The following is a 9,901-nucleotide window of genomic DNA, read 5'->3' as shown; positions in this document are numbered from 1 at the left end:
CACCGCAAGGCGAACCACAGGGCCTTGAGAGGACTCCTGAACCTGGACTGTCGCCTAAGTCGACAGGAGATGCCAGGTGTTGTGCGATGGGCTCCTCAGAGCTGCCTGTGGGCCACATCACTCTAAGTTAGATAAGGCAGGTGGAATGCGGGCCACCGGACTGCGTGGAGACTCACCTTTCTGGACACTGCTAGAAGCTTCAAAGTAGGAAGTGAGGATAGCCCCCTTTCTACTAGGCTAGCCTGCTCACCTGGCCTACTTTCTTCTATTAATTTTAGTTACTTAAACACACACATAGGCTCAAGCCCAACCAGACTACCGACTTATTAAGCAATGGACTATTCATCTTGGAGTCCCCCGCTGTGTCCAACACCAGGCCCTGCAGACTGTGAGGCTGACAAAAAGCTTGCAACGCCGAGCTCTTACACGGCAGCGTCTAAATCTGCTTCTCACCTAAAATATACCGGCATCAGGTGCTCCTCCTAATTACACACGCATAAGCTCTGAGCTAGATTAATTACTCCCGTATTTGTCACAACAGTGAAAAACTCGAGGAACTTACACCGTCAGCGAGAACCGAGCTAACCCCAATTGGAGTGGGTAGGGAGAGTTGGCTTAAACACTCAGAGCAACCCTACAGATGGATTGTTTCAAATGCTAAAAAGAAAAGACATAACAGAACCTAAGTGCCAAAGGTTACTTGGGCTGAAACATTGTTTTGAAGAAAGAGAAACCAGGATGCTATAGGTAAAGAGAATCATTAGTCACCTTCTAATGTGACCACCCAATGAAGATTTAATTTGTCTCTTATAGCGACACCATTACACAGTACAACCAAGTCTTCAGTGTATTTAAAAACATAAGTAACAGGGTATCTGACTTGCAAATATGGTCTTCGTCCTCAAATTCAGATCAAGCGCTCAAAGTCTTCACATGACAGAATTTCAACTAAGGAGCTGGATTCACTTGCAGTATTTCCAAATCATTTTCATTCTATATCACACAATCCGTTGCTAAATTTGCTTAGGTTTGAAAAACAAGTCTATGCAACCTCAAAGCTCAGGATTTGCACCACCTAAAGAAAAGACTGCACTAAAAAGGGGAGGAAATGACTCCCTAGCAACCCCTTGCTTCAAAATAAAAATACAGTCCTGGGAAGAAACTAGCCTGCAAATCAAAGCAGGCTCATTGGAGAATTTTCACACCTTATTTATAGTTTTCCTGACTTAAGGTTCTCATCTTGGGTAATCTCTACAATTTCTCATCACTTTCCTAGTTCCCCATAAATCAGCCGTATAAAAATAGGAAGATAAGTGGGTTTCTGACTAAGTGGTCTCATATTCAGTTTCCTTTTGATAAACAGCTCCCAATAAATTTCAGAATGAGATTTTTGCTTTTAGCACTTTATAGCTTTGAGGTTTTAAATGTGACTGAAAGTTATTCTAGGGCATGAAAGTGTTAAGTGATCATTTTATTACTGTTTAAAGCCACTAGGGTATGCAAGTAATTAGCAAATATAATAGTCTCCACCTATAGAAATCAGTTCTCACCAGAGATGCTTGATCACAACCCAGATAGCAGAAAATAGATTTCAAAAAACATAGATTGCATTAAACAAAATATCTAATAAAGGCTATTTTTATTATTTCTAGATAAATTGCTTGGAACTTAGAGCATCTTCTCACTGCGAGAATTAAAAACAAATTAAATTCCCATATCATCCCACTTAATAGAAATTGTATGCCCACGGTTTCATTTATGCTTATTTGAAAACAACAAGACACATGTTGAAGGCTTTATAAACAGGCCCCATGCTCTTCTCACGATCATAGAAAGATCTTTCGCTTGACACAAACACAGCCGAAATCTTAGGGCTAAATTAAAACTCAAGAGTGAAATAAGGCTTTTTATTTCCTTGTCTCCCTGTCATCCAAAACGATCTTCTTTCCCAAACCCGGAGATCTCTAATGATTAAATTTAAAAAGAAATGTCTTAACCTTTTCTGTTTCCAAGGCAAAGGAGTATTTGTCTGCAGAGTTAACTTAGTAGAGTCAACACCCATTTGCGCCATTCGGTCTTAATATCTGCATGAGCAACACGGCTTAGTTATTACTTAATTACCTCTATTTTTTCTGGTGCTGTTAGCAAGACAGAAGCAACCAAGGATCCTGCAGATGCCCCAGCAAAGGCCTTAACACGGTTCAGGAGCTTTGCACCATGTGTGCAAAAAGCCGATGCTGCCCCCAAGTGGTAAATGCCCAGAAACCCACATGCTGCAAACGACAAATTGATGTGCTTCATTCCAGCTGCGGATGGCAACACAGAAAAGAAAAATGCCGTCAATTGGTATGGTTTAATCCTCATACTGTGTAGTCTTCTGCCAGTCGTTAACGTATAATTCCCTGTTTTAAGCACAGTCATTCCAATGAATTCTAATTAAACTTTCAAGAAAAGGTCCCTTTCTCCTTCTCACCTTGACCCCCTAGTCTTATTACTCAAAAAACACTTTCCACCTCACATATTTCTTCAATACATAGATTATGCAATCTACTACTTAATTACTTGGCGAGAAACAGATGTGTGAATTCCAGCTGGCAAAGGCATTTGGTCTTTCTTCTAGAAACTTTCTGAGGGGTGAGGGGGGGCAGTTACAATGGTGGGAAGAGAAAATGGGAGACCCTAACAAATTCCAAATGAACAAAGCATTTGCTTTCTATGAGTGCATCAAGTCAAGTTCAAATACAGGTCCCTACTCCCTTTTCCCACTGCCACTGTGAGGGTCCATGTTTTTAAAAGCACGGGAGACCCATCACACTCAATAATGCATTAAGCAATTATGTAACCATGCCACGTATTTCTTCACCAAAGATCTCAAGACAAGCAGAGACCATGACTCCCCATGGCAACTGAAGGAGCCATAAAACGTCATTCCTGTCACTTAATACTTAGCACATATCTAAATATAAAAGTGTATGCTGGGACCAGCTAGGTGGTGTGAAGGTTAAGGGGGCTGGATCCCACAAGGCAAACTGGGTGATTAGAGGAGGTTACAGTCCCGGATCTAGCAGCTTGAAAAGCAAATCCGAAATGAGAGGAAGGAGGCAAAGGGGGGGTGCCCACTCCCCAAATCCCAGAGAATGGAATGAGAGGAAGGAGGTAAAGGGGGGGGGGTGCCCACTCCCCAAATCCCAGAGAATGGAAAAGGGACTGCGGTATGGTCATTTCCCCCTGGGGGGGGGGGGAGCGAAGGGGCTTTCTTTCTCTCTCCCACTGTCTTGGATGAATGCACACACCCAATAGCAAATTTAAAAAAAAAAAGCGTGTTTTTCCATGCCTCGGTGTGCACGCTTTCCCACATGAATGAAAGGAGGTCTCCACAATACTGCTTACTCTGAGGACATCAAGCTTTCCTCAGGGACCCAAAGGTTCCTTTGGAAGGAACCAGACCGGGCCCTGTTCAAAGGGCTGATTAGCCGTTGCAGGCTGCGCCGGGGTTCAGGGAGAGAGAACGAGGTCCCCGCGCCCAGCCCGGGTTTTCATTTCATTTCTACATTTGGAGGCGGGGAAGCGTCCGGTGTTCGGTTTGCAGGAGGCTGGCCAGGCCAAACAAAGCCAGTCTGGGGCCTGCTGGGGACCTGCTGGGTGTCTGCTGGGGGCCTGCTGGGGGCCTGGGGAGAGGATTACAGGTGCACCAGTGCCCACCACCGCCCCCGCAACCTCGCAACCAGCAGCCCTAACGGTCCCGCCCGCCCTGGCTGGGCCCAGACGCTGGGTCGTACCACCGCCGGCCTGGGGCATTTCCGCGTTGAACGCTCACCACGTCGCCCTTAGCTAGGGGCGGGGCTGGGCCGTCACTCAACGCGGCCCCGCCCTAGAGGGCTGGGCCACACTCACCCTGCGCCCGCCCAGGAAGGTCCTGCGGCAGTGGCTCCGGCCGCCTCCCAGCGCGGATCTGTGACGTCATCGCGCCGCCGCGGGGGCATGACCTAGCCAGACTCCGCCTACTCTATTTAAATCGCAGGACTCAACATGGCGGTGTCCGCTCGGTGTCTGGGCCCCTCCACCGGAGTGTTTCCGAGCATGGGCGAGGCACCAGGCTCTCGTCTAGAGGCTCGCTATCGTCAGATACTTAAAGGAGTCAATTTAATCCCAGTGTGCCCTTTAGCACGGCCCCGCGGGACTAGCCTTGACCTGCCGGCCTACTGACCTTTAACGACCCTCATCCGCTATGCTCCGGAAGTGCTTCCCACCCCTGGGGGGGTGGAGCCTGTTTCCAGGAAGTGGCTTCTTTTGTTTAGCCGCCCTTGCGCCCTCTGCCGCTTGAAGTAGTTGAGCTTTCTGTGACGCAGGCGGTAGGCGGAGGCTTGGTCTGGGCGTGTTACCCGGCTGTGCAGGCTCCTCCGAAGAATGGGATGATAGAACCCGAGCGTTTGAGCGCCGCCATGAAAAGCCTATGGCACAGAGACAGCCCTCTGCCTGTGGGGTCCTTAACGGAACAGACTTTAGAAGCAATTTCCGTGGTGGCCAAGATGCCTGACTTCGCCCCCCCCGAATTCGAAGGACTCCCAGTTCTTTCCCTCCCCAAGTAATGTCCTCTATGTCTCATCCTAAGAACCGAGCCCGGAGGAGTTTCGGACTTCGTTACTCAAGGTTCTCTAGCTGCCCTGGTTTAAGAACGGACCTTAAGCAAAAGGAGGAGAGATGAGAGTGCCCAGACTACCTTGGCCTTGGGCTTTTTCTCTCAGCCCATTTGAGTGTGTCAGACCCACAGCACCTTTCCTAAGCAAGAGCCTTTGATATGACGACTTAGCGTGACACTTTGTTTCTAACTGGTCAGCGAATCTGGAAGACGCCTTCCTGCCTGAGTATAGCGCAACGACATTGCTGAGGATTCGTTACTTCCGCCAGAATTTAGTGAGATCCGCATCAGGTGAATTCAGCCCCTCAGGCCTTCCACCGTCCTCTCTCTTTGTGGTTGGGTGTGACCTGCTTGGAGCAGCATTTTCCAGAAAGATTGTAGAAAGGAGGAGTCCCAGATCTCTCAATCAGTCTGCATTTAACAGAATTCCCAGGCACTGGTCTAACTCCTGTGGTGCTGTTGGGGTGTGACTATTGGTATACCACCAAAGCGGCGCTGCTATGATCTGAATGTTCGTCCTTAACCCACACATAATTCTTAAAAAGAAAAAAATCCTCACCCACAATATGATGATATTAGCATGAAGGGCCTTTGGGAAATCATTAAGTCTGGAGGTTATAGCTGTCATGAACGGGATTGTTACTGTTAGGAAAAGGACTAAATTGAGCTATCTTTCCAAGTAGAGATGCAATTATAAGAGCAGTTTACAACCTGGCAGAGGGTCTTTACCCGAACCCAACCATGTTGGCATCCTGATCTCAAGACTTCTAACCTCAGCGATGTCAATGAACGTTGTTTATAAGCCACCCCATGTGTGATAGTGTGTTATATATAGCAGGCCAAATGACTGAAGATGGTTGATCTGGTGTAAAGTGACACAGTAGCATCAAAAGATTAAGGAGAGGTTAGAGCTACAGAACCAGAATCTGGGGTGGTATTGGCAGAACAAGTATCTTCTGCTGTTTGGACATCATGGATTGTTTCAGAAGACGAATGAAAACTATCACTAGGCAGTCTGAATGAACAGCACGAGGTTGGACTCCTTCACTTCAGTGAAAGATAAAACCATCTACTTTCACCACACCTGGATGGCAGCGATCCCATCATATGTAAGTCTCGGAGTGCCAAAGTGCTCTAAATTGTACTCTTAAAAGTTGAAACTTGCTCTCTTCTACCCCACATCATATTTCCATGTAGCTAGTCAAAAATTTCATCAGTGAGATGAAATGTAAGATGAAAATTACATTCACTCCCATTTGTCTTTATCAGCTCAGCACCAAGAATAGCATTTGGCACGTAGTATGCAATCAATACATATTTGTTCTGGATGTTGGATTTAGGTAAGTTAACGTGATTTGAGTATATTGTAATTTAATTGCCCATTAAAACATCTTTCAGGAATTAATTTGCCTTTTTTTTTTTTTTTTTTTGCTTTTCTGCTTTTCATAGTAATTTAGTTTTGAACTGGTTTATTCATTTGCCACTTATCATAATTATTAAGCATCTGTTCTATGGCAAGTGTTGGGTGGTACAGGGTATACAAAGTCAATGAGAATTTGGCCTTTAGCATCAGAGATTCAGAGTCTAGCAGGCAGGGAGACTTTGGATGTGTAATTGCAGAAGTGTAACCAGGTGCTTGTGCAAAGCTGTGCCTAGCTGCCCTATCCAGGGAATGTACACACTGAGTTGTAGAGTAGCAGTAGCTCTGGCAGCCACCTGCAATCACACCTGCACTTAAAGTGCCCAAGCCTGCTGGCTCTTTTCCTGTCCTGACTTTTCTCCCATACAATTTCATCCTGTATTCCCACAAGGAAGGAGAAAAGTACTTGGATAAGGGATGTTTGTCCAGTGGACAGGCCCTTACTTCACAATCTTGGAGACGAATGTTCTCCTCCAGTCTGCTCTCCTTGTGTGATTTCGACTGTTGGCCTCTCAACACCTTAGGAGCTCTGTTGGGCATGTGGTCATGGCCTTATCCTCCCTCCTGCTTTCGAACTGCTCATCCTGGCCATCTCCTCTCAAAATGAACAGTACCGTGATCTTAATGAACTGTCTAGATTGGATGCATGCACTTGAATTTCAGGGAAATGTGACGACGTCATTGGAGAGCCCAGTACTGCCTTTTCTATGGAGCATCCAGGTCATAACTCACATGGACATGTTCTCTGTGCCTAGTTTAGGTGATGTCTTACCTGCAGACCACCCTGGAGTCCAGAGAAAGGGACTTTTGCAATCATGGGGTAGAATCAGATTGCCACCTCTAAAGAGAAAATGAGGGAATAGGGACAACAGGTAGTCAGTCAATGGAGGGTTTCAGCCTTTATATAAAGGCAGTTAAAAAGGAATCAGAGCTGAGAATAAGGAAAGGGGGTGAAGAGAGAGAGAGAGAGGAAGAGAAAGAGAAAGAGAGACAGGCCTAAGTGTGATGTCAATTCTTGAATCAGTGGATACAAATAGAATATTTTACATTGACCTGAAAAGTAGAGATTTTTATGAATGTTTCTCCTGTTGTATTAGTGTTTCTAAGTACAGTGTTTACAGTTGATGTTCTAGATCATTGTAAGAAAGAGCAGGTAAACTTTCATACTTAAGCTATATATGTTTTGTAGGAAACAGGTTCAGATCCTTGGTAGCCAAGTAGTGAGGCTGGGGTACTACATGCATTACAGAATTCTAAATATCTTTTAAACTTCCACCCAAAGAAAGTCTTTGTTCTATACTCTGTTGCAAAACAGATGTACCCTTGATATGCTGTTTATGAACAGACATCAATAGTCCTTGCTATCCTTCAAAGAATTTTCTTACAGATAGAGGACAGTGGAGGGGAAATAATATCAATGTCAAATAAATGATATTGTTGGGTGAGAAACAGATGGACAGCTTCAATGCCTTATGCTTCACCGAATTTGCCAAATACTCTTTTAATTTGGAGTACAGAATCAAATCATTACTGGGGCTGTTATCAAAAGAAACATTCTAATTACTAAAACATCCAATTATCTAATCACCTCATTTCAAAGAGACTAAATAAGGATTCCAATGTATTTTGGTTTTTGCAACATACCTTGCTTTCTTGAACATCTAGCTATTTAATAGAATCTTATTATGAATCATTACTGCAGTTACTGTCTGCTCACTCCATGCTAGTTTTTCATACAGTTTCTTGTATAACTGTTACAACAATGATACAAGGTACAGCTAGATGATAGATGAGAACTTAGAGTTAAAATAATTTTACCACCCGGCAGATGGCGTAATGGCTACATCACTGGACTCCCACATAGTCAACCACAGTTGGAGCCCCGGACCCGGTGGCTTAATCTCAGGCTGGCTGCCTGTGCGTGCGTGCGTGCCCAAGATCTGGGGAGGACAGTGGAGGAGAAGGGATTGCAGCATGGCCATCCCCCCGGGGGGTGATTTCTCACTTTCAGTCTCTCTGTCTCTCTCTGTCTTTCTGGCGAGTGCACGCGCCCTATAGCAAAAACCTCTCCAAAAAAGAATTAAGAAATCGTAAACTGGGGCCAGCAGGTCATGTGGTGGTTAGGGCTCTGCACACCTACATGGCAGACAGTACGCAGTTTGAGTTCCAGACCTGGCAGCTTGCTCTCTCACTTTCTCTCTCTCTCGCTCTCTCTCTTTTTTTTTTTGAGAGGTTTTTTCGCTATAGGGCGCGTGCGCTCGCCAGACAGACAGAGAGAGACATAGAGACAGAAGGCGAGAAATCACCCCCCAGGGGGGATGGTCACGCCGCAATCCCTTCTCCTCCATTCTCCTCTCGGGATCTTGGGCACGCATGCACACGCGCCCGGTGTGAGTTTAAGCCACCGGGTCCGGGACGTGAACCGCGGTCGACTACGTGGGAGTCCAGCAACATAGCCATTACGCTAACTGCTGGTTCCCTCTCTCTCGCTCTCTGATGAGCATGCATTCCCTATAGCAAATTAAATAACAATAATATTAATAAATTAAATTATTAATTCTTTTTTAAAAATAGTCAACTTTTGGAGTCAGCAAGTAACATGGTGGTTAAGGCACTAGACTCCTACACGGCAGCCTGCGGTTCAATTTCCAGATAAGGAGGCTTGAAAATCACATGTCCGTGCATGCTCAAAATCCCAGGAGTAGAACGGGGGAGATGGGGTTTCAATATGGCCATCCACTCTGGGGAGTGATTTCTCACTTCCTCTCTCACTGCCTATCTCTGTCAATTGCATGAACCTTATGCCGAAAACCTTAAAGAAAAAAAAGAAGAAGTAATAAGCTTTTATTGTGTGCCAAACACGGTGTTATGTAGTTACTGTGAGTCAGACTCTGACTTCCTTTCATTCTTTCTCTGGTTGGAACTTGTCATTGGTGTTCATACTCAGATACCTTAAATTGTATAAAAAATGGTGAATGTTCTTAATCAACGTGACATATACATTTATTTACTCAGAGCGTGTAGAGAACTTTTTCACATCTGATAAGAAAAATAAAATCCAGCCTAGCAATTAATTAAAGCTACCCTTTCCATTGATTAATTATAACAGTAACTCTTTTTGATGACTCCTTTTCCTGGAAGCTATGTCATAAAGTGGGTTATTGTAAAAAGAGCTAATTTCCATTAGGCACGATGTTATAAAAGGGGATAGTGTCACTAACCAAGGTTTTAACTCCAAATAAATCATAGAGGAAACTTCAAAAGGTTCATGAAATCTGGAATTAAAGTACAAGTATATTTTGTTGCAAAAAAATTTCAAATCCACGCATAGTTTTTTTTTTTTTTTTTTATAATGCACTCGCCAGACAGACAGACAGAGACAGAGAGACAGAAAGCAAGAAATCACCCCCCCAGGGGGGATGGTCACGCCGCAATCCCTTCTCCTCCATTCTCCTCTCAGGATCTTGGGCATGCACGCACACACGCCCGGCGTGAGTTTTAAGCCACCGGGTCTAGGACGTGAACTGCGGTCGACTATGTGGGAGTCCAGTGACATAGCCATTATGCTAACTGCTGGTTCCCCATGCATAGTTTTTTCATAATATGCATTTTCTATGGCCTTTTTGAAGACTTGTCATGTATCATTTGTCTTCATGTCTTTGCTCATTCATGAAATAAACTTTATTGAGGGACCAGCAGTTAGTGTAATGGCTATGTTGCTGAACTCCCATGTAGTCGACCGCGGTTCGAGTTCCAGACCCGGTGGCTTCAACTCACGCCAGGCGCGTGTGCGTGCGTGCCCAAGATCCCGAGAGGAGAATGGAGGAGAAGGCATTGCAGAG

At 45.1% G+C, this 9,901-nt stretch overlaps 1 protein-coding gene across 7 annotated transcripts in view; it reads right to left on the bottom strand.

Moving 5' to 3' along the window:
- Positions 1–4,268, bottom strand: part of PNPLA4 (patatin like domain 4, phospholipase and triacylglycerol lipase) — a 34,120-nt gene extending 29,852 nt beyond the window's left edge. Inside the window, exons 1-2 of one of the 7 annotated variants that reach the window (XM_006147768.3) lie at positions 4,208–4,268; positions 2,122–2,306 (exon numbers count right to left, since the gene is read on the bottom strand). In XM_006147768.3, coding sequence (XP_006147830.1) covers positions 2,122–2,306; positions 4,208–4,223 — 201 coding nt within the window. In that variant the 5' untranslated portion in view covers positions 4,224–4,268. Of the gene's footprint in view, positions 1–2,121; positions 2,307–3,390; positions 3,414–3,779; positions 3,843–3,894; positions 4,186–4,207 lie in introns of those variants that run through there. The other 6 variants (XM_006147769.3, XM_006147767.3, XM_014587574.2 and 3 more) reach the window with 6 other exon arrangements.
- Positions 4,269–9,901: the final 5,633 nt, after the last annotated feature.

The sequence above is a fragment of the Tupaia chinensis genome, unplaced genomic scaffold (assembly GCF_000334495.1).
Source record: "Tupaia chinensis unplaced genomic scaffold, TupChi_1.0 Scaffold000222_1, whole genome shotgun sequence".
NCBI classification, from domain to species: Eukaryota; Metazoa; Chordata; class Mammalia; order Scandentia; family Tupaiidae; genus Tupaia; species Tupaia belangeri.
This window is presented reverse-complemented; position numbering and strand designations above follow the sequence as displayed.